At 38.8% G+C, this 24,362-nt stretch overlaps 1 protein-coding gene across 1 annotated transcript in view; it reads right to left on the bottom strand.

The window, feature by feature from the left end:
- Cstf3 (cleavage stimulation factor, 3' pre-RNA, subunit 3) overlaps nt 1-24,362 on the bottom strand; it is a 74,942-nt gene that overhangs the window by 4,035 nt on the left and 46,545 nt on the right. The window contains exons 4-17 of the mRNA NM_145529.3: nt 17,070-17,102; nt 16,315-16,412; nt 14,925-14,991; nt 14,748-14,782; nt 14,541-14,667; nt 13,144-13,221; nt 11,776-11,938; nt 9,640-9,749; nt 8,830-8,946; nt 8,313-8,387; nt 7,087-7,230; nt 5,600-5,702; nt 2,056-2,125; nt 677-872 (exon numbers count right to left, since the gene is read on the bottom strand). Of these exons, the coding sequence (NP_663504.1) occupies nt 677-872; nt 2,056-2,125; nt 5,600-5,702; nt 7,087-7,230; nt 8,313-8,387; nt 8,830-8,946; nt 9,640-9,749; nt 11,776-11,938; nt 13,144-13,221; nt 14,541-14,667; nt 14,748-14,782; nt 14,925-14,991; nt 16,315-16,412; nt 17,070-17,102 (1,416 nt within the window). The remainder of the gene's footprint in view (nt 1-676; nt 873-2,055; nt 2,126-5,599; nt 5,703-7,086; nt 7,231-8,312; nt 8,388-8,829; nt 8,947-9,639; nt 9,750-11,775; nt 11,939-13,143; nt 13,222-14,540; nt 14,668-14,747; nt 14,783-14,924; nt 14,992-16,314; nt 16,413-17,069; nt 17,103-24,362) is intronic.

Below are 24,362 nucleotides of genomic sequence, written 5' to 3'. Positions count from 1 at the left end.
GGTTTCTCTGTGTGACCCTGGCTGTCCTGGAACTCACTCTGTAGACCAGGCTGGCCTTGAAAATTAGAGATCCACCTGCCTCTGCCTCCCTAGTGCTGGGATTAAAGGCGTGTGCCCACCAGTTTGTTTATGAGTCAGGCATCTACATAGAGCAGCACTCTTAGAGAAGCCAGTTCCCCTATGGGCTGCTATAGAAAGCAGCAGATCACGCAAAAACATGGGTTTTGCTTTGTATAGCCTAGACTGGCTTTGCAAACCTCCTGCCTTCCTGGTTGTAAATCCAAGGTTTATAAGTATGTGTGCACCACCATGCCTGGCTATGTCCCTTTTTGATATCTTGACAAACTACACAACAGTAATATGTTTAGTTGAAGCTCTATCAAAAATATTCATCAGTTGATAAGAATTACTTTAAAATAATTACATTAAGACTTTTTTCCATCATCTGTCAGACACAAGGCACCGACAATTCCAGGTACATAATGAAAACATTTATTCTCTCTCAAATGTTTAATTTTCATTTTCTTGTTACTTTTGAACAACAACAACAAAATCAATGAATTTTTTGTCTTAGTAACAGAAGAAAGAATTGACCTTAGAATGAAAATTGTCTTTGAACTCTTAAAAACATAGGGGAAGTGGAGACCCCACAGCTACCTTGGTGCTGAGTACATACCTTATAGCCCAGTGCTTTGAGTTCACTTGCAGAACAAGGGTATAAATCCATAAACTTGTATCTGTCCACCAGTAAAGCTGTTTCCTTGCCTTCATACTCTTCTCTGAATGCTGTAAACCGTCTTTTTTCCACTTTGAGTATACTAGCTAAATCACCAATATTACTTTCAAAAGCTAGAAATCGAGCCCAGATTTCTCTGTAAGAAAGTAAATATAACCAATTCTTAGTCATAGATTTTTTGTTTTAGGTTTAACAATTGTTAGTATTTCCCCCTATTTGTTTAATTTTATTTTTCCTAAATATTGAAAGTCAAGTACAACCACAACATTTTACCCATTTGGACATTCAAGTTCTTTCCTGAGTTGGACACACACACACACACACACACACACACACATTATCTTCCTACTTGAGGTACATAAGAGGCATCAGAGAGAGGATAAACTTTGTGGAAAAGGAATCTCAACAGACTTCTATAATTTTTCCTCTATAGTGTGGCTTCATCACATTGCTTAGTGGAATGAATTATGTTTTAAAAGATATTCTTCATTTAACATATGAATAAAAATATATTCCAACATCTACTATATAATATTGACTCACTGAGGCCAAACTGCACATATCACTGTCTTGTTTGCTTTGTTTGGTTTGCTTTTTTCTGAGACAGGATTTCTCTGTCCGGACTTAACTCACTCTGTAGACCAGGCTGGTCTTGAACTCAGAGATCTGCCTGCCTCTGCCTCTAGATTATTGGGATTAAAGGCCTGTGCCACCACTGCGTGGCTGTACAAATCACCGTTTTAATGTTCTCAGATTACTTAAATGCCACAGGCACCTAAAGTAAGATCGTGAGTACCAATGAAGTCCCAGGAAGAGGAAACTGCAGAACCCCAACTCTGGTAGACATGTCTGTGAATCAGTGAGAAAGTGAGGCCTAAGTAGACTGTCCACCTATCTAGGTGGTCGAGCTTGGAGCTGAAGAGAAGCAAAGCCTGAATATGCTGGCAGTGCCACTGTACCCTGTCACTCTCTCACAGTCAAAGCCACGCGCTGGGCGTGTAACATGGAAACCAGCTCTCAGTATAAAAGTCTCCGCATTCCACTAGTGAGATAAATTTCAGAATGCTAGTATATTAAGTTCTAGAAATATTAAAGTAGAAAGATATAGCAAAATATTTAATTAAAAGGGTATCTCAAAATAATTCTTATCATATATAAAATAAAAATGTAAGCTTAAGCAACTATGAAAATACTGCAGGTAGGTAAAATGCGAAAAGAAATGTCTCCTGAACTTCACCCTCAAGCACAGCCCCATAGCCAGCGTCCACGCACCACACGCCAGTGTCCATGCACCACACGCCAGTGTCCCCATGGCTTACCCAGACTTCTCAGGAGGAAGGCTTCCAGACGTTAGAACTCTTTCAAACAAAACTCGAGTATTATTGTCCTCTGGGTAGTTAAAAAAGTTTAAATGTTAAATCAAAGAAAGCTTTACAGTTTAATAATAATATTTTGTAAGAGCAAAGCAGAACAGAACCCTAAACTTTACCTCAGTTAATCCTTACAAAAATCTAATGCAGAAAAATAATTTGTCACAAATGATTTTTACAGACAAGGAAATTGGGAGGTTCAAAATTACTGAGCTTGTCAGACTAGGGGAGGAAGTCTTTATTTAATCTCACAATTCAGAAAGCAGAGACAGATCTCCATGAGTCCTAGGCCAACCTGGTCTACATCCTGAGTTCAGGCTAGCCAGAGATACATAGACCCCTGTTTCAGACAGACAAACACCAAACACTCTCCACCTAGACTGGTGTGGCTCACTGTTGAGTAACAAAGCTGTTACTAGAAGCCAGGCCTTCTGACCTTTAACTGAGACTTGGTTTGCACACAGTGCGATGCAGATCACAGGGAGGACAGAACCACATGTCCTATTTTGTCTTTCAAAAAATAACAAGAAATACTAACTGGATTAAATTTTAAGTATTAGGAGTTCATTTGTAAGTGAAAGCAAGAGTTTTCTTGAAAATTCAAACTTAAGAGTCTAGCAATAATTGAACTGAACAATTAAAATAAATACATTCATGATGTCTAAATTATACCAAAATAAACTATGTTTAAATCCGTCATCATGACTGGTTTGGTTATTTTATTAGCACAGACATTCAATTTACTGGCTGTGCATATAAAAGATAAATTCATGAGAATTTAGCCAAAGAAATGGCATCAAGCCAGATGCACCACACCAAGTGACTTGGTATATTTTTAAATTTTAATTTAACTTATTTTTATGTTGTGTATGAGTGTTTCTCCTGCATTTGTATCTGTGCACCACTTGCATTCAGTCCCTGTGGGGGCCAGAAGAGGGTGTGGAGTCCCCTGAAACTGGAGTTGTGAGCCACAATGTGGGTGCTGAGACTCAAATCTGGGTCCTTTAGAAGAACAGCCAATATTCTTACCTGCTGAGCCATCTGCCCCGTCTCACAGTTTAAACTGTTATTTACTATTACATTTTATTCTTGCTGTAACCGCTTTGCTCTGACATCCTCTTTACTGTCCCACACGGCCTCCTCCCTGCTCAGTGCTCACCATGTTCTCCTTATCTGGCTAACTATTGCTCATCTTCACGACCCAGTTCACGTGCTCTCTCTGAGTCCTAGGATATCACAGCCACACAGTGGAATGCAGTCGAATGTCATTTAAAACCCTGCCAGCCATACTGAGAGGGTAAAATTAATCAAGTATAGCCAAGCACGTCCAAACTGTCTTTTCAACATGTAAACAACATGAAAATCACTATAATATTTTACATTCTTACTTATTTTTTGTTAGAATTAAGCCTCTGGAATCTGGCATGCACGCTGTTTAGCACTGGTACACTCATTTGCTCAATAACTAGCAGTCTCAGAACAGCTCTGGAGTTTGGGCTGTCATCGTCACGCCCCGCTGTGCGTCATCAGGGCTCTGCTGTGACATTCACATTCACCTCTACCATGTACACAATCACTGCTTCCCATACTCCATATATAAATTAAATGCATGCAAACGCTCGACTTGATGCTCTCAGCCCTATAAAGGGGAAAGTACAGTTCTAAATTTACACACCTAATCTGACAAGTAAATACGAGTTCTCTTAAAACAGCTTTCATACAAGATCATTTTCTTTTATTTTTCAGGTTTATTTTATGTCCATGACTGTTCTGCCTACATAAATGTATATGTACCATGTGCATGCCTTTTGGATCCCCTAGAACTGGAGCTATGGCTACCTACAAGCTGCCATGTGGTTGTTGAGGATCAAACCTGTGTCCTTTGCAAGAGCAACAAGTGTTCTTAACTGTTGGGTCATTTCTCAAGCTCCTCTAGTTGTCCCCCCGCCCCAAGATTATATCTCCTGAACTATTAATAATTATAATAATTTTATAGAGACACATGGGTAATTATTTAGCATAAAGAATGGCTATATTACTATTTATCCAACAAAGTGGGGAAATAAAGATGTCAATGAACACGCTTCTTTACAGATTCACCCCATAGCCTCACACGTCATTTTGGGCTTGGTGGTTACAGGCTTCTTCTGCCACTGTTCTCCATGCTTCCCATCCACTGGGCAAAGCTATTCACCAATTACTAGCTGGAGAGGTTTTAAGTATCTGTTTACCCCTGGGAGACAAGAGATGAGTTTCACAGAGTAGCCAGAGAGGAACACAGACAACTCTGTCTCTTAACTCACTTTGCAGCTCCACTTAATTGTGGTAGCACTTTCTGATTCAGAATCACTCTGTGGAGTGTAAAAAAAAAAATCTCCTGTTATTCAGGGAGTGTAACTCCATGGTTGATAGGACTGGGGATAGCTTAGTTGGTAGAATGCCTGCTATGATGGCTTTCCGGGGGTTACCTTGACCACATCTGAAATGAACTAAAACCCAAGTGCCTGGGTATACCTGTGTATACCCATAGCTTTTGAGGTATGACCATCCATCTTTAATCTGGACCACACCTTATGGTAGCAGCCTATATAAAGGACCTATTCTTGCTTTCACTGGACAGTCTATTCCTTTACTGGCATTAGAGTCTACTTCTTCAAGATTCTGGCATATACTGAAGACCAGGTGACATATCCAGCCTCATGAACTTAAGAATTACTGGATTCTTAGACTTTCCTTGGTAGACAGCCATTGTTGGAGTAGGCACACCACAGCCTGTAAATCATTCTCATAAACCCCATACACACATACAAACACATACATGTATGTGTTTGTTCTGTTCCTCTAGAGAACCCTGACTTATGCACTTGCCTGGCATGCACAAGACATTGAGCTCAGTGCCAGCACTGTATAAATTGGGCATGTTGACAAACGTGCAGGCAGGTAGATTTCTGTGAATTCAAAGCCAAACTGGTCTACAAAGCGAGTATTAGTCCAGCCAGGGGTATATAGTAAGACCCTGTCTAAGAAGGAAAATACTGAATTCATGGCTGATAGGCCACTATTTCCTGCCTGCCTATCAAGTAGCTGTTTCTGGTGGATGTTGGAGTTACAACACTTTAAAAAAGAAAACAAAGCCACCCAAACCCAAACATAATTTCAGATTGTTTAATGTTAAGAAACCATGGCGGGATTGGACTGGGCTGGAGATAGCTCAGGAGTTAAGAACATATGCTAATCTTCAAAAGGACCTAGGTTTGGTTCCCAACACCTGCATGGCAGCTGACAGCTGACTGTAACTTCAGTTCCAAATGATCCAATACCTTCTTCTGGCCTCCAAGGGCAATGAAAAAAAAACGGGTCCACAGACATGACATACAGGCAAAACACTAGTAAGTGAATCTTAACCCCCCCACCCCCCCAACACAGACACACACACACACACACACACACACACACAACCACAAAATCATGGTAGAGTCTAGAATCAACTTACCATTGAGGTGAGAGAGATAGTCAATATAAGCCAAAACATATTCTGGAATGTCTCCATATTTCTTTAGTCCCAATTCAAAAATCTTAAAGGCAACAGATTTGTCCTAGAAGAAAAGACAGTACTGGTTTCCATGAAATGCCAGACAATGTACACAAAAGAATATTGAAACTACAAAATCTAGGGCTGGAGAGATGGCTCAGTGGGTAAGAGCACTGACTGCTCTTCTAAAAGGTCCTGAGTTCAAATCCCAGCAAACACATGGTGGTTCACAACCACCCGTAATGAGATCTGATGCCCTCTTCTGGTGTGTCTGAAGTCAGTTACAGTGTACCTATGTATAATAATAAATAAATCTTTATTTAAAAAAAAAAACCCCAAAACTACAGAATCTAGTAGGCATGGTGGTGCACACCTATAATCTCAGCAGTAAAGATTAAGAGACAGGAGGATTGTCACAAATTCAAGGTCATTTTAGCTTACATGGCAAGATACTTTTTCAAAACAAAAAACAAACAAAAAACAAAAACAAGGAAATATTCCCACAACCTCTAAATATGGCAAAGCACAGAAGAATTAAAATTGGTGAGCTAAGTAAAAAACAACATGGGGTTAAGTTCAGAGTATGAGTTTTATGCTTGTACTTCAGGGCAAGCCTAGGGAATGAAACAAGAACCTGTCCTTTTAAATTGAGAACAGAGCTGGGCAGACAGCTTGGTGGCCAAGCACTTGCCTAGATTGCTCAAAGTCCTGAGTTCAATCCCCAGCAGGACCATAAACAAAATAACACAGCCAATGTCAGCATCTTGTCTATGATATTTACCACAGTTGCTTGTGGTGGTGCACTGCCTGTGTTCCTAGTACTGGAGCTTACAGCCAAAGCTGGAAGATCAAGAGTTTGACCAGCCTGAGATACTTAGTGATATGTGCTTCAAAACAAAACAAAGTCCAATGAACAAACAGGAACAACCAAGGGTGAACTGGAATCGGTCAGCCAGTGGTAGAACTCAAACTCACCAAGTTTCAATCCCTGAACACTGCCCCACAACATGCCTGAAAAAAATTGTAAGAGCTTATCCAGAATGCAGGAGGCCCTGGGTTCCATCATCTACAGTAGATAACCAATCAATCAATTAAAAGAAAAAAAGAGCCAGCCGTGGTGGCACAAGCCTTTAATCGCAGCACTCGGGAGGCAGAGGCAGGCGGATTTCTGAGTTCGAGGCCAGCTTGTTCGAGGCCAACTCACAAAGTGAGTTCCAGGACAACCAGGGTTATACAGAGAAACCTGTCTCAAAAAAAACCAAAAAAAAAAAAAAAAAATCAATGTAATTTTATGCAGATAAACTTAAGACCTTTACAAAATGGAGCTCAATTACTTAAAAAGTAGGACTTCTCTGTGTGTGTGTGGGGGGGGGGCGGGGGGGGATAAGGCAATTTCCTGTGTAAACCTGCTGGTGTAGAATTCACTGACATAACATGCCAGTGTTTACCTTGCTACAGTAATATTCCATGAGGGCTGCAGTTACATAGACATGATGGCGGGTCCTGGCATCCTCTCTTGCTTTTTTAAATATCATTCTTCCAGATTTGATACCTTCTGCTCTCCTTGCAAATTTCATATACTGAATATATACCTATGAGAAAAGAAAATATTTATATTCTACAAATTAGGCAGAATATGCTCCTCACAGCATCTACTACCACGGCACTGAGTTCTATGCTAATGTTTCTGGTATAAGAAACAACAGAGTAGGGAAGGGTGTAGGGGACTTTCGGGATAACATTTGAAATGTAAATGAAGAAAATATCTAATAAAAAAATTGGGAAAAAAAAAGAAACTACAGAATAGAATTATAAACTACTTTCACCAGGCATTAGGGACAGATGTTAATTTTTATTATGACATAATTTATATAACACAAAATTATTCTAATAATTATTCTGTATAATGCAGTGATTTTTCTTTTTCTTATCATCAGAAGGTCATACAGTGATCACTACTAATACTTTTTTGTTTTTTTGCAAGATAAAGCTTTTCTGTGTAGCCTTGGCTGTTCAGAACCTGGAATTCTCTCTGTAGACTCCACTAAACTATATATTCAGGGGACTGGTGAGATGGCTCAGCGGTTAAGAGAGTCGACTGCTCTTCCAAAGGTCCTGAGTTCAAATCCCACCACATGGTGGCTCACAACCATCTGAAACGAAATCTGATGCCATCTTCTGGAGTGTCTGACGACAGCTACAGTGTACTTACATATAATAAATAAATAAATATTTTTAAAAAACTATATATTCAAAGATAATCTTGAACTCCTGCCCTCTGTCTACACTGCCCAATACTGAGATTACAAGTGTCAGCCATAATGCCCAGCAGTGTTTTATATAGAGGGTCCCATGATTTAATAAGACATAAGTACAATGATTCTTTCTATATAAGAATTAAATTTTAAGAAAAGAAAAAAAGAAAAAAAAAAAACTGGGCAATGGTGGCTCACGCCTTTAATCCCAGCACTTGGGAGGCAGAGGCAGAGGGATTTTTGAGTTCAAGGCCAGCCTGGTCTACAGAGTGAGTTCCAGGCAGCCAGGGCTACACAGAGAAACCCTGGTCTTGAAAAACCAAAAAAAAAAAAAAAAAAAAAAAAAAAAAAAAGGAATTAAATTTTTGTTATATTAAGTCAGATTATGATGGTAGGAAAGAGAGAGTTAGGTTACTCACTAAGGTGGGGTCAATGTCCTCAATTGCCAGAAGTCTGTTATATATACTGTGAACCTTCTCATACTTCATGCGACTCTAAAGCGGCAGAGAAGTGAATATTAATATAGACTCACAAGTGAGCTTTACAGAACCTGAAGACTGTACTCCTGCTCCCACAACACACACAAGACACCTACACTGCACATAAACGTATATGAACTCAAGGACTCACAACTGTTTATTGTTACCATCTCTGGCTACAAAAACAAAGAGGCTACCAGAAAAAAATTTTAGTCCTGCAGTAAAATTGTAAGCAGTAGATAAAATTCTAGTATTCACCAGGTTTAGGAAGAATCATGAGTTTGAGGGCCACATACACAGACACAGATACACACACATACATACACACGCACATACACAGACACAGATACACACACATACATACACATACACATACACAGACACAGATACACACACAAATACATACACACGCACATACACACACAAACTCAGTTCCCAATCTTCTGACTCTTCTCACCTCTTCATAATCTGCATATGCAAAATAAAGGAGCATGTTCTTCTTTAATAACGTGCTTATGGCTCTTTCATAAATATTAGCAGCTTCGTCACTAAATAACTTGGCATTGTTCATGTCCTAAGAGGAAAAGAAAGCACGCACTCAGTAACGCCGTGCAGCGGAGTCAAAGCTAAAACGTGCTTACTGTGAAACAAATACGCACTGGCGCTTAAGGATTATACAATTACTAAGGATTTCTTCTTGTTCTGAGCAGAAGAGAGTTTCTAGGGCCAGGAACTTCTACCACCCAGTTATGCACTCCAGCCCCCATACTTTAAATTAATTACCATTTAAGTGCTTTAAGTGACAAGTCATTTTGATAGTTTTAAAAGCTATCAAATTTTAATTCTAAGGAATTATGAGTGTTACTAAAGTTCACACTGACATAAGTTTAAATATTCCCTTTTTTTTTGAGGCAGGGTTTTTCTGTAGCCCTGGTTACCCTGGTGCTCAGCTCACTCTAGAGCAGGCTGGGATTAAAGGCATATGCCACCACTGCCCGGCTAGAAACTTTTTAATAAATTTAGCATATAAAGTAATGAGTTTTATTATGGCATGTTCATCCATGCATACCACTCTACTTTCCTTACATTCTACCCACAGCCATGTCTAGTCTCTCCTCCCCTTCTGCCATTTATTGTTTTGCCTGCATGTGCTTAAATATAGACAGTATTTAAACTTTATTACTAAAACTGATGCTGTATTTGTCAGTAAATCTTATTGCTAGATTAAAATCACAAAAGGAAAAAGAGGATGGGGAGGGATACGCACCCCCTTTTCTGCAAGCAGCTTACTCGACTGTTCCAGATACTGGGCAGCTTCATACCAGATATCAGGGTGATGGCCCAGCACAAGGAGGCACTGTTCATAGGCAAACATAACTAAGGGAAGACAAACACACGACATCAGTTAAGATAAAAGGCACTAACAATATCATCACAAGCACCACAGCTAGATTATTAGACTCAGGCATGGTCTTTAACAATGAGTGATAATTAACTCCAACATTTAAGAAGGACATAGTCTACACAGAGGACAGTCATGATGAAAGTCCTCTGACCACACACACACACACACACACACACACATCTAAGGAAACAAAACACAGGAAGAAAGAAATCCTGAGTAACTTCACTAAGTGACTAGTATCTGAAGACCAGAGTGTCAGAAGCTAGTCAGTGAGAGATAGGACAGAGGGAAGGGTGTGTATAAATCTGCAGACGTTGCCAAAAATGTGACTCAGTGGTACAATTCTTGTTTGGCATGTAGATGGTTCTGGCTTTAATCTCCAAGCCCCCAAAATAGATGTAGGCAAAGAAACAGTACTCATAAAGTCCTGCCATTAAGCGAGCCTGCAAAATTGAAGAATTCAGTGAAATTCCATTCTAGCAGTAACAGAGATTTGCAGCAGTAGTGCACACCTCTAGTCCCTGCCCTTGGGAGATGGAGGTAGATGGATCTCTGTGAGTTTGAGGCCAGCTTTGTCTACAAAGTGAGTTCCAGGACAGCTAAGGCTGTTACAAAGAGAAACCCTGTCTTGAAAAACAAGAAATAAACAATAAAGCAAAACAAAACAAAAAAAAAAGAACCCAAAAGACTAACTCTTCTGAAATTAAAAATTATAAACTGAAAACAAAAAGTATCTCTTTGATAGAGCATATGCTTAGCATATACATCTATATATGACTTTGAGTTAGATCCCTAGCACTTCTCTATCTCCATCAATGTGTCTACGTTTATATGTTTTCATATACATATATTATATAAGAAAACTGAAATAAAGCACCTACCCCAAATAAACCCAAGCCAAAACAATAACAAAACAAAACAAACAAATGACAAAACCCCTGCACATATGTGCATGACAGAATAAAGCAGGAGTCAGACCAGAGTGGGCCAGGGCAGAGGTGAGGTTCATATCATACAAAGTCCAAACAGATGATAATTCAACTTCCTTTTAAAGAGAACTCAGAGAAGACAACAGACTCCAGTCTTTACAACCTATTATTCATATATTTATAAAATGTTTAAAGAGAAAAAATTATATGGGTAACAAAACATGAAAAAGTGACAGTTAAAAGTCAAAGGAAACTGATCTCACAAAGGCCCACTGTCTGAAGGAATGAGCCAAGGAGGACTTCACAGCTATTGAAAGAATCCTATGCAAGCATCTAAAGAAGACACATTACAGAGGCAGGAGAGATGCCTCAGAGATTAAGACGAGCTGGGTTAGATTCTCAACCCCCATACAGCAGCCATAACTATCTGTAACTCCAATTCCAGAGGGTTCTTTGGGTCTCTTTGAGCACCAGGCATGTAAATGGTACAAAGACATTCCCTCAGCCAAAACATCCATACACATACATTTAAACATACATAACATGCATACAATTAAAAATTAAAATGTAAAACAAAACAAACACACACACATTATGACACATGAATCTCAATAAAGAAATTAAAATTATAAACATTTCCTGGAAATTCATAGAACTAAAAAGTATAGTATATAAGATGAACAATTTGCTGGGTTATTTTACCATCAGATTGAATATAATAAAACCAGGGGAAAGTGATCATGAAGGTAGAGCTATAGAAATGATTATCAATAAAAAAAAAACCCACAGGACTCAGAAAACAAACAAACAAAACAACAATAAAACACAAACTGCAGCCTCCTCGGCGTGGTGGTTCATTCCTGTGACCCAACACCCAGGAAGTTAATTCAGGAGGATGAGTTGGAGGTCATCGGGGCTACACAGTGAGCTGGAAGCCAGCCTAACCTGCAGAGCAACAGGCAAGAGTGGTGGGTGGGAGAAGCAGCAGCAGAGCTGGAGAGTCCATGAGGCTAAGACCAAACAGTCCCAGAGACAGGAGCTGGAGTCCCTCGCGGGCTACTCGGGTTACCTCTTTTGGTTATCAGGGTCTGGTCCTCTGTGCGAAGAGGGTTGCTCTTCTCCCACTGGATGTACTTCTTCCACATGTCCACTTGCTGAGCTTCTTGAGGAGTATTCTGAGGAGGCACTGAAGGAGCATTGCGGTCCAAACCTTTCATGACTGTCTCGTATTCCTAAACAAACATTTAAAGGTTGTTGATGAGCCTAGAGCATCTCAGATATATAGGGAGTTACTCCATCAGCTGGAAACAATTTGTTTAAAATGTTTGCTCTCTTACCCCTAATATCACTTTTTATTATGATTTTAGAATTCAAGGTTATCTGAAAATACACAGTGGGTTTCAAGTCAACCTGGGCTACATGAGATCCTGTCTCGAGAAACAGAATTCAAACAACATTCAAACAACAAAACAACACCCAGGAGTCAGGAAAGCCATAATAGAGTATTATAAAACCAAACCAGACACCTCGGAGTGGTCAGCAGAATAACATAGACTATCCCTGCAGATGTGTGATGTAAAAGAGCATGAGTGAGTGAGTTTCTGCAGCACTGTTATTGTCAACTTAAAGGTATGTACACAGCACAAAATCTGTACCAGAGAGCTATGTTGTATTATAAATACACTGACTACAGAGTAACACAATTTTCAGATAAGCAAATATGAAGGGAGAATATCAACTACTTCAATAATTCCATGTAAATCTCTGTTTTGAAGAATGTTTCTAGCCAAGCACGCTAGCGCATGCCTGTAATTCTATCACTTGGGAGGCTGCTGACACAGGAAAAGTGTCAGGAATTCAAGGGAAGCCTGGGCTACAAAGTATTAGGGCAGTCAGCACTACATAGCAAGACTGCTTAAAAAACAAACAAACAAACAAACGAATAAAATACTTTTTGGACTGAGGATGTGACTCAGTAGTAAAACATTTCCTAATGTGTGGGAATCCTTAGGTGAGATGATGCTCAGTAAACATAAACACAACACACACACACACACACACACAATTTCTTCCAAATCCAACATATATTTTGTCATTTACTATAACTTAATATTCAATTTAACTATATCATTTTTTCCATGCCTTTGATTTTAGCACTTAGGAGACAGAGGCAAATTGATCTCTATGAGTGTGAGGCCAGACTGGTTTGTTTCATGAGTTCTAGGACAGCCATTGCTATATAGAAAGATCCTGTCCTCAACAAAACCAAACCAAACCAAAAATCATCATCTCAGACAGGTATCTATTAGCTATAATTAGCTGTTATTAATTAAGACTTGAAATGATTGAAAATATCATGAGTAATATCAGATGGAAAAGTTTCGCTAATTAATGATTCAGTTAACATTAAATTAAAGTAGCCCATAAAATTCCATACCTTTGCTACACGTCTAGCATTCATGTAGTCTCTACTCCGATCTTCAATCATCTTTTTAGCTAAATGAATATTGATACCCTAAGGAAAAATATCATTATTAACTGTTCTTTTCTTTTCTTTAAAATATTTGTTTTTTACAGTTCTGCAAACCAAGCCCACAGCCCCCCGCATGCTAGGTAACTAAACAAACACTACCACTAAACTACACATGCAGCCTGGAAAGAATAAGTAGACGTGAACGAGAGACGGTGTAGTAGGTAAAAGCCCTTGTCATAAAAGCCTGCTGACTTGAGTTCCATCCCTGGAACCCAGGTAACAGTGGAAAAAACTGACTGCATATAGCTGTCCGGTGACTTCTACACACATCATGACACACGTGTTCCTTCATCCCTACAAAAGTATCTACTTAGTCAATTGTGAGTGGGCTGGGCAATTCTATTAATAGGAAACATTTTCACTTTACTTTGTGTGGATGGATGGTGGGTGCACATACAATAGCACATGCTGGAGGTCAGAGAACAAATTCCAGCAGTGGCCTTTTTCCTTTTATAATGTGGGTTGAGTACTGAACTCAGGCCATCAGGCATGGCAGTGTGTCTTTACCTGTTGAGCCATCTTACTGGACAAGAGTTGGTTTGTTTCACGTTCTTCTTTTAATAAAATGTGCATAATTGTTTTGCCTGAGCAATGCCTGTGTACCAGTGCACGGATGGTGCCCACAGAGGCCATAAAAAAGAGCTGGATTCTCTGAAACTGGAGTTACAAATAGTTGTGAACCACAATGTGGTACTGGGAATTGAACCTGGGAACTCTGGAAGAGCATCCAGTACTCTCAACTGCTGAGGTATATCTTTCTAGCTCCTGGCCCTAGAATTTTTATAGACATGAAATCATGAGATTCTATCTTATCCAGTTAAATCAGTCATTAAGCAAACAAACAATGAATGCTGGCAATGATGTGGACAGGAGGAATAATTATACACTACTGGTGGGAATGTAAATTAATTCAAAATTCAACATACAGATTTCTTTAAAAAGCTACATATAGACCTACTATATGATCCAGCTATACAATTCTTGAGTAGTGATCAAAAGGACTTGAAGCCAACATATCACAGAGATACTTACAAATTAATATTTATTGTAGTACTATTTAAAAAATAAATTATCAGAATAAATACAAAACAAAGTGTCTAGGAATATACAGTTCAATGATAGGATATTTCCCTCATATGCATAAAGCTTAGGATTTAATCATGTGCAACAAAACAACAGCCAGTAGCAGCAGCAGACACTAACACCAACATTCAGGCACCTGACACTAGAAGCTCATCTCTGCATTTACAATAGGTAATAACTGGAATGGCCAGCTTGTAGTACCCTCGGGCTTGGCTTACCTCTTCATACTTGTTGTAGTCTCTCCAGAGTTGTTCAATGTTGATCATTGGATTAACACAACCTCGTTGATAAACTCTTCGGACAGCAGTTATTCTCTGATTTTCTGCATAAGATCCTACAGCTTCCCTAAAGTTGGATAAAAATATCATTAATTGTATTATAGCTAAATCAATTGTTTATATATTAAAAATTAAGACAATACTTACACTCCTTTTAAGAAATTGATGTAATCCACCCAAATCTAAGAAATAAAACAAAAAGTTAATATCTTTCTTGATACTTTCACTTTTAGGTGTATACCCAGAGTCCCATGCATCCTGGGTAAGTACAGTACTACTGAACTATATTCCCAGCCCTTGTGTAGATATTTAATTGAACTTTACCTGATAGGACATAATTTCCATTCCAATTTTATCTAGTGCAAAGTCATAAGCTTGAGCCATTTTTTCTCTGAAATGAACATGAAAAATACTTTAAAAAATTTTTTACCAGTTGGGTATAACAGCCCATACCTGTTATCCCAAGAAGCTGAGACAAGATCACTACCCTGAGTTAGAGGCCATTCTGGGTTACATAGTGAGTTCAAGGGCAGCCTGGGATATGTAGTATATACCCCATACTACTCTGAGCTACAAAGCAAGACCTTTTTTGAAAACAAATCAGGAGCCAATCAAAACCTAAAACTATTATCAAAACACATAAGAGGACATCCAAGTTAGAGTCACTGAAGACAGGCAGGTGTCAGTTGTAGAACAGAGTAAACTATCGAGTTAGATATTTTAAGCGGCACACGGTACCATATAACTTCACAAGTATGTGCTGAGATGAGCATTAAAAAGCTTCTTGAAAAAGTTTGACAAGCCTGTCAAAAAAAAGTGCTATCATGTTGTAAATGCACAGTGCTTAGCAGAGAAAAATTTAGATGAGTCAGTACTTAGGTGGAATATAAGTGCCAGTGGCTTTCTTTAAACCACATTTCCTGATTTCTTGGAGAATTCTGACTTTTCAGTACTTAGTTTCTTCCTAACTATAGTTCAGAGACAGAGCCGGTGTGAGGCATGTGGAGATGACTGCATCTAGAGACAACATACACTGATACCAGCCACTGCTCCAGAGTTTCTCTGTGTAGCCCTCGCTGTCTTGGAACTCAATCTGTAGACCAGGCTGGCCTGAAACTCAGAGCTATACCTGCCTCTGTCTCCTCAGTGCTGGGATTGTAGGAGGTACCACCACACCCAGCTCACTATGCATTCTTTTTTTTTTTTTTTTTAACTTTGGATGCATAGTTTTTATTCTTTACAGTGTTAGCCTTCTGGAAGAATACATAGAAATAAAGCAGTTATCAGAAATATTATCTTGGGGCGATATCTCAGTAGGTATATGCGAATGACCTGAGTCCTTAGACCTTCCTGGTGGCAAAAGAGATCCAAGTCCTGCAATTATACCTATGACTTACACACGTGTGCACATTCAGACATAAGGACAAAGTAATATAGAGAATTTTGTATAAAAAGATCATCTAGACAATCGCATCACTTTTAGGCCATTAAATTTCTAACAAATAATAATATTATCACAACATTTAATAAAAGTATCAATTTCAGAGGGATGCTAGAAACTACAAGAGAGAATGAAAACTGAGAAAGAAAGACACTTCCGCATTAATGGGTGTGGTTTCTAATTAATTACTTATATTTAAATGCACATTAGAGATTTTGCAATTTACTTTTGAAAGTATTCACTATGCATTCTTAAGACCATGATTTCACTTACTTGTAGCTGGGCAGTTTACCCTTGGTTTCTCTGACGTATGAAAGATAACACTTCCATAAATCAATGTGCAAAACCTTCATAAGGCATCTTTGAAATAGCTTTAAATATAAGAAAATAATATCAGCGTCCGGGTAAATACACTTCATATTTGTAAGAATGAAACAGCATATTAAAAAACAAAGTCAGTCTTTTTAGGAATTAATTTTCTTATAACTAAAAGGCAAATAAGAGGGATGGAGAGATGACACTGTGGTTAAGAGCACACTGCCTGAGGACCTTGATTTGAGGACCTTGATTTGATTCCCAACATCTATACGGCAGCCCATGACCATCTATGACACTAGTTCTAGCAGTTCAGATGTCTACTTTTGTGGGTACCAGGCATGCATGTGGTGCATGCATACACACACACACACACACACACAGGCAAAATTAAAAATTCTTTAAAATTTTTTAAAGGCAAAAAATAATCCTCTTTTCAGTTTAGACAATCAAAATCATGCCCATGCATTTCACAAGTATAGTCATTTTCTTTCATTTCCCCAGAGCCATAAGTAAATAAATATAATTATTTTTCTTTTGTAATATTTTCCTTAGTTTAAATTGGCATATGAAATAAATTTCATTGAGGCATTTTCATAATTTGCTTATTGACCTTGTTCCTTACTCTTCCCCACTCCAACTCGTACCATATTTATTTACCATTTGGTCATATAGAAACTCTTAAACTTCAAAATATAGTTAAGAGAACTTACCTTTTCAACCTTGTCATAATTTTTAGCTTTAATCTGAAGAGAAACAACAACAAAAAAAAGGATTAATGTTGCTCTTTTTAGAATATCAACACACTCTTTCTGAATTTTTGACTAATATTTTGACCATTTTTTAATCAACCTTATAAATCTTTCCTTGAAAATAACAAATAAGTCAGGTATGAGGGTATACACATGTGATCCAGAAGTTCCAATCACAGGACCATGCTGTGAAGGGCAGAACTGGTTTCCAAAGTGAACACTTATCACCTTATTACAACTGCCACAAACTTTTGCTTGGAATTAAGTATGCCCTTTAAACTAGCAATTTTTTGGAATTTACTGAGAAATCTCCAATATGTATGTATGTATATATATAAAACACCATTTTTTCCTTTCATTTTTCTACCTCCAAACCCCCTCATATACCCTTTTTTTTGCTTTTAATTCATGGCACTTTTTCACTGTTGTTACATACACATAGATATTCCTAAATATATAGCACAACTTGCTCAATCTGTTTGATATTCCTTGTATTTTCAGGACTGGCCGTTTGATACTGGATAACCAACTGGTAACTCTTCCCCAGGGAAGACTACTTGTCTGCTCTCAGCATTCCTTAGTTGCCTGAAGTTCTGTGTGTAGGGCTGAGGACTTCAGAGCTTTCATTAGTAGCCTCCTAATTCAGCTAATGTTTAGGCAGTCATGTTGGTAAACCTATGAGTGCAGCTTCCTAGGAGACAGTCTTTCCATCCCCTTTCCCACACTAACCCTTCTAAGGTCCAGCTGTGCTACAGATTTACCAGTAAGCTTTACATGTGATTGATTGTGGTTTTCTGTGTTGGTCTCTGTGGCAAAGAGAATTTTCTTGGATAAGCAGTGAGGACTACACTTCTCTGTGGTTATATAGAAAAATCTTTAGAATGTAGTTAGGGATTGTGCTGGTTTAGTAGAGGTTCTCCTCCAAGATCCATGAATTCACTAGCCTTGTGTAGTGTGCCTAGGTTTTCAATACCAGGCATCATTTCCCTATTATTGAACAGGTCTAAAGTCCAATTAGAGAGATATTAGCTGGTGCTAAGGTTTGTATGCCACTACTGCACATTTAGGGTTGTGTACCATGCTGGACTTCACTGTGGTTCATAGGCAACATAGCTGGGTAGCAATATTGGTTGTTTCCGACCTTTGGAAGCTTACGAGGCACCTCTGATACCATGAAAGCTAGCCCTCAGGAAAATGGCTTTCAGTTTAGATCCAACTCAGGGGTCTTTGGATCCTGCATCTGAAGTGCCTTTAACAACAGTCTATGTTTTTGGAGTTTCTTGGATCATCTAACATAAACCCCAACACTCAACATGAGAAACCCTCTTTTGAGCCGTAGGTCAGGATTGTCCAAGAGACTCCTAAAATATTATCTTTTTTGAGACAAGGTCTCACGTGGAAGCTCCAGCTTTCCTGGAACACTGTGTAGATTGGCCAGCCTTGAACTCAGACATCCACTTGCCTGTCTTCAGGGAGCTGGGATTAAAGAGGTGGGTACCATGCCCAGCTAATTATCATATTCTTTTCTATCCCCAGACTCCTCCCATATCCTTCCCGCCACCCAACTTCATATTTTCCCCCTCTCTCTCTTAAAAAAGAAAACAAAAACAAAAAACAAACAAACAAAAAAAAGAAGAAAAAAGCCACTACAAACTATGGAGCCTGATTTGTGTTAGCCAACTAACTACTCCTGAGTATGGGGTCTACTCTGGAGTATGGCTGATATGTTGTCACTCCCTCTCCCAGGACCTATCATTTACAAACAGCTTTTTGGTTTGGGATTGGACTTTGTACCCACTTCCCCTCCTCTGTGCTGAGATTTTGTCAGGTTTGAGCTTGTGTACGTCTGTGCACCCTATCAGTCTCTGTGAGATCTATGGGCATTTGCCCTGTTGTGTCTGGAAAAATGACGTTTCCTTAGAATTACCCTCATCTCTGGCTCTTACAACCTTTCTACCCCTTCTACTTAGATCCCTGAGCTTTGAGGGTAGAGATACAATAAAGACATCCCATGCGGGGCTGAATACTCCAAAATCTCTCAATTTTCTGCACACTGTCCAGTTATGGGTCTCTGTGTTAATCTCATAAGTGATGTTCTGCTCTGGTCGTTTTATTGCAATGCACTGTCAGAACAATTGTAGTAAGTTCCCCCTTAGGCCCATGACCCATCTAGTCTCAGATTCTTTGCCTAGTATAGGTACTTCTCATAGAGTGGGTGTTAAATCCAACTCAAAAGTGTTTGTGAACCTGTAAATTTATGTCTTTTTTACTCTAAAAAAATTTTGTTTTCTTTTTAGGCTGGGCACGGTGGCATACATCTTTAACCCCAGCACAAAGGAGGCAGAGGCAGGTGGATCTCTGAGTTTCAGGCCAGCCTGGTCTACACAACCAGTTCCAGGCCAGGCAGGACTACACAGAGAAATTCTGTCTTGAAAAACAAAAGCAATACAAACAAAACAATGATATTTTCTTTTTAACTCATGGTTTGTCTTTCAGTGTTCCTTTTTCTTTCTCTATTTAAGGTCTTTTGACTATAGACTCAGAATGTTAGCTTTACTTCTTTATTCAAAGTCTGTCTGCTAGACTTTCAAGCAATTAGTCTTTGTATGACCTATTTCCTACTTACCGTGCTGTATTTGGTTCACAAATGGTTTCTGGCATCAGGTTTGTATCAATCAATCAATCACATACTTTTCAATTGTCCTTCTACAGTAGCTGTTTTGGGAGCCTATTGTGTCAATTTTAATTTACATTCTTCTGGTTGCTACATTTTGTTCTCTGACTCACGGAGCTGTGCTGGCAGATCTGACAGGTGAGGAGTAGATATAGACAGCAAGCAGGCTGCTGTTAGTCCTCTACCAAGCAACCAGGAAAACATGCTGTGGTAGGAAGGTCTCACTCAGCCTGCCTATTTGGTTCAGGTTAGTTGTTTCTTAAAACCCAGTATGGGCTGCAGTTAAGAGCACTTGCTGTTCTTGCAGGGTACTTGTCTCAGCATCTACCTGGTAGCTCACAACCCTAGTTCCAAAGAATCTGATACCTTCTGGCTTCCATAGGCACTGTATCCTGGTAGCGCATAGACATACACAAAGGTAAAGCACCCATAGACATAAAACTAAAGAAATCTAAGGAGGAGGAAGAGGAAGAGGAAGAGGAAGAGGAGGAGGAGGAAGAGAGAGAGAGGAAGAGAAGAGAGGGGAGGGGAGGGGAGGGGAGGGGAGGGGAGGGGAGGGGAGAGGAGAGGAGAGGAGAGGAGAGGAGAGGAGAGGAGAGGAGAGGAGAGGAGAGGAGAGGAGAGGAGAGAAGAGAAGAGAAGAGAAGAGAAGAGAAGAGAAGAGAAGAGAAGAGAAGAGAAGAGAAGAGAAGAGAAGAGAAGAGAAGAGAAGAGAAGAGAAGAGAAGAAAAGAAATTAACAGGTTCAAAGTCTCAGTGCAGGTCAGCTTCTTGGTCTTTTCCCTCCGAGACATCCATAAAACCTAAGGCCATACATAATCTAATCATCTTAAAGTGGAGTTGAAGGTAAGTGTGAAAGATGGTAAGTTTAACTCACCAGCTTCCCACATGTAGATGAAATTATTTATAGTTCTTATAGTTGGTCAGAAAAACCAAATTACTTATTGTTGAGACTATCCAGGGATATGAATATACAACTCCCAGCAGAGGTAAAGTTAAAAAACATGTGGCAATATGTACAAATTTCCAAAGTGAGAAAGACAAACTAAGATCTTATGTATCAGTCTACACTCACCAGAATGGTAAAACTTTAACAGGGTAATAAGCAGGGGATGGTGTGCTTGAGATCAGTCTGAGCTACAGAGTGACTACGTAGACAGAGCCCATCTCAAGAACAAAACAAATTAAACAAAAGACAGAAAGGGAAAAAAGATATTAATTCTATCAAAGACAAGCAAGGAAAAGTTATACACTAGTGGACAAGTCATGACATACCCTTTAAGGGAAGCCACTGGTAACAGCCATTAAAAGAAAAAACAATAAAAAGACCCAGTCAGTTGATAGCATGTTTGCCTAGTGGTATAAAGCCCTGGGTCTGATTCCCAGCACCACATAAATCAGATATGGTGGCTCATGCTTGTCACCTCAACATTTGGGAATTGTAGGCAGGAGGATCAGAAATTTAAAGCTGTCCTTGGCTACATAGCAAGTTTAAATCCAACTTGAGACACATGAAACCCTACCTCAGTTCAAAGAAAAGTGACTCAACAATTCCATTCCTGGGGTCCATCTCAAAGAAACAAAAGCAGTAGATTATATAAAGTATTTGTACAAGACTATTTATTGCAAACATAAATAGCCTAAATTAAATGCCCACAATGTAGGCAGTATAATAAATTACGATACCCATATCATGGATTACTGTGTACTCATACAAAGTGAATTAGCTACATGAGCTAAAGGGGGACTTCCATAAGATCATGATAAATGAGTATGTGTTAGTAATGTCTGTAACATAATTCATCTTTACGAAACAATGATCAAAAATCATTTATGATGTTTTATGACCATGAAAAAAACATTGACTGGATAAAAGGCTGTTAAACAGTTTTCAGAACTGTCACAGTGATAAAGTATGCACGTTCTCAAAAGGTCTGTGCATAATTTGTTGTTTCCCTACACAAAATGGTCTTGTCTCCTGAATTCTTTGATTCTTTGTTTTTTCATTCCTCTTTTTTTTTTTTTTTTTTCCCCTCTTGAAAGGTTTCTCTGTGTAACCCTGGCTATCCTGGTCCTCCATCTGTAGACCAGGCTGAGTTCTAAGGAACTCAAAGATCTACCTGCCTCTGCCTCCTGAGCACTAAGATTAAAGGTGTGCACCACCACCAGGCTCATTATTTCTTTAATTGGTATTAGCATAACAAATACAGCAGAAAATGAAATTTTTGACAAATGTAAAGTTAAATTTCTGGCACTTAGTACATGGTCACTGATTGTCAGTCATTAATTCAACAAGTAAATACTGAGTAAGCCAACCTTGATAAAAATACTGCGATATAATCTCGTTATTTCTTTGTTTATAAGAGCCCGTGTGTCCATGTCCGTGTCCATGTGTGTGTATGCATGCATGTGTGTATGCATGTACATGTGCCAAAGACTTGTGGAGTCTTTCCTCTCCTACCATGTGTGTCCTAGGGATGAAACCTGGATCATCAGGCTTCATGAGCAAAGCACTCTCTTACCTGCTAAACAATCTCATTGCCCCTCTGTCCTGGTTTTGAAGCAGGACCTCACTGTTCCTGAAGTTTGCTGACTGGACTAGGCTAGCTGTTAATGAGCGCCAGGGATCTATCACCTGTCTCTGCCTAAGATTCCAGATATGATGTACTCAAGTTTTATGTGGCCTCTAAGGATTTAAACTCAGAAGCATATATTTTAATGTGAATATATGTGTTTCTATGTGACCAAGGAAGTCAGAGAGGTGTTGGTTCCCTAAAACTGGAATTCTAGTTGTGAGCTGCTTAATGTGGGTGCTGGAAATCAAACTCACAAGAACCAATATATGCTCTTAACCCTGAGCCATTTCTCTTGCTTTTAAACTCAGATTCTTATTATGCTTGCAAGGCAAGCACTTTTCTAACTGTGCCAAATTCCCATCATAATTTCTTTTTTTGTTATTGTTTTGTTTTTGGGTTTTTTTTTTTTTGTTTTTTTTTTTTTTTTTGAGACAGGGTTTCTCTGTGTAGGCCTGGCTGTCCTGGAACTTACTCTGTAGACCAGGCTGTCCTTGAACTCAGAAATCCGCTTGCCTCTGCCTCCCCAGTGCTGGGATTAAAGGTGTGCACCACCACTGCCCAGCTTATTATAAAAATTTGAAGGGAAATTTTATGTGTATAGGTATTAGTGGCATGCATGTCTATGCACCACATGCATGCAGTACCCTTAGAGGCTAGAAGAAAGTGTCCGATTCCCTGGAGCTGAGTTATATATGGTTGCAAGCTACCATGTGAAGGCTGAGAATACAACTCAAGCCCTTTAGAAAACACCCAGTGACTGCTGAGCCATCTTTACAGCAGCACCTTAAAAATATTCTTCAAAAATAATTGAGCAATTATTTTTAATTTGCTTTGGGAATAAAATCTGCATTGTAATAAAGTGAAAAGAATATGATCATACAGTATCAACTATTTAATCATTGCCACCATTGGCCTTGCCACTTACATTTTAGGAAATGGTAATATTCACTTCAAAAGGCTATTCCAAGGACTGAAATTATAAAACACCGGGAAGGTCCAGGTGCTGAAAAAAATCCACCAATTATCAAAAAAGTACAAATTTGTAGTGAGAAATACCTTACCTACAAAAGCACATTTAATAAATATTATTAGTCTCAAGCAAGGTAGCACACTACTGTGATCGAGCACCTGGGGGTGTGTTGGGGTTGGAGAAGTCAGGTATGTCTACATAGCAATTTCTAGCCCAGCCAGAGATACACAGTGAGACCTTGTCTAAAAAGAAAAAAAAAAATCTCAGTCACATTCATTAATCTTATTATTCTACTTCACACCCTTCTGTAAAATAACTTAATTATCCTTAGAGATGGTGATCCAACAGCTCTGGCCTTTATCATATCTTGCATTCATATAAAACAAACCACACAGACCTACAGAATTAGATCACAAAGTTCAAGTGGCTTCATAGCAAGTCCATTTCCTTTGTCACAAACAAAACAAAACAAAACACCAGGCAAAACAATCTCAGTCTATACATTTTTGTTGGGGATTTTGCAAATTCACTATTTGGAAGAAGCTAAAATAAATGTTTTTGGACAATACTGAGCAAACAGGATCTCTTATGGCAGTTGCTTACAGTGATAACGAAAAGAAATGCAATCTATACTTCTACCCTGCTCTCAGAATCCTTTCCACTCTCAAGTGTAGTTCATACATTTTATGAATCAAACTAATGTGAGTTTGAGGGGTGAAGATATCAAATTCTAATTATGAAAAACTGTTTAATCCAAGCACTGGGGAGGCAGATGTAAGCAATCTCTTAGCTCAAAGCCAGGCTGGTATACAAAGTAAGTTTCAGTACAGCCAGGGCTACACAGAGAAATCCTGTCTCTAAATAATAATAATAATAATAATAATAATAATAATAATAATAAAAAAAAATTCTAACTCTAATCAAGAACCTCAAAACAAATAAATTCCTAAATATAAATCCTTATTTTGAACATTTTTTAATTTAATACCCTAATACAGTGAAAAGTATCTTTGAAAATTACAAAATATAAACAGT

This window comes from Mus musculus, chromosome 2, assembly GCF_000001635.26.
Source record: "Mus musculus strain C57BL/6J chromosome 2, GRCm38.p6 C57BL/6J".
Taxonomy (NCBI): domain Eukaryota; kingdom Metazoa; phylum Chordata; class Mammalia; order Rodentia; family Muridae; genus Mus; species Mus musculus.
The sequence above is the reverse complement of the archived record's forward strand: the minus strand, read 5'-3'. Positions and strand labels throughout refer to the sequence as shown.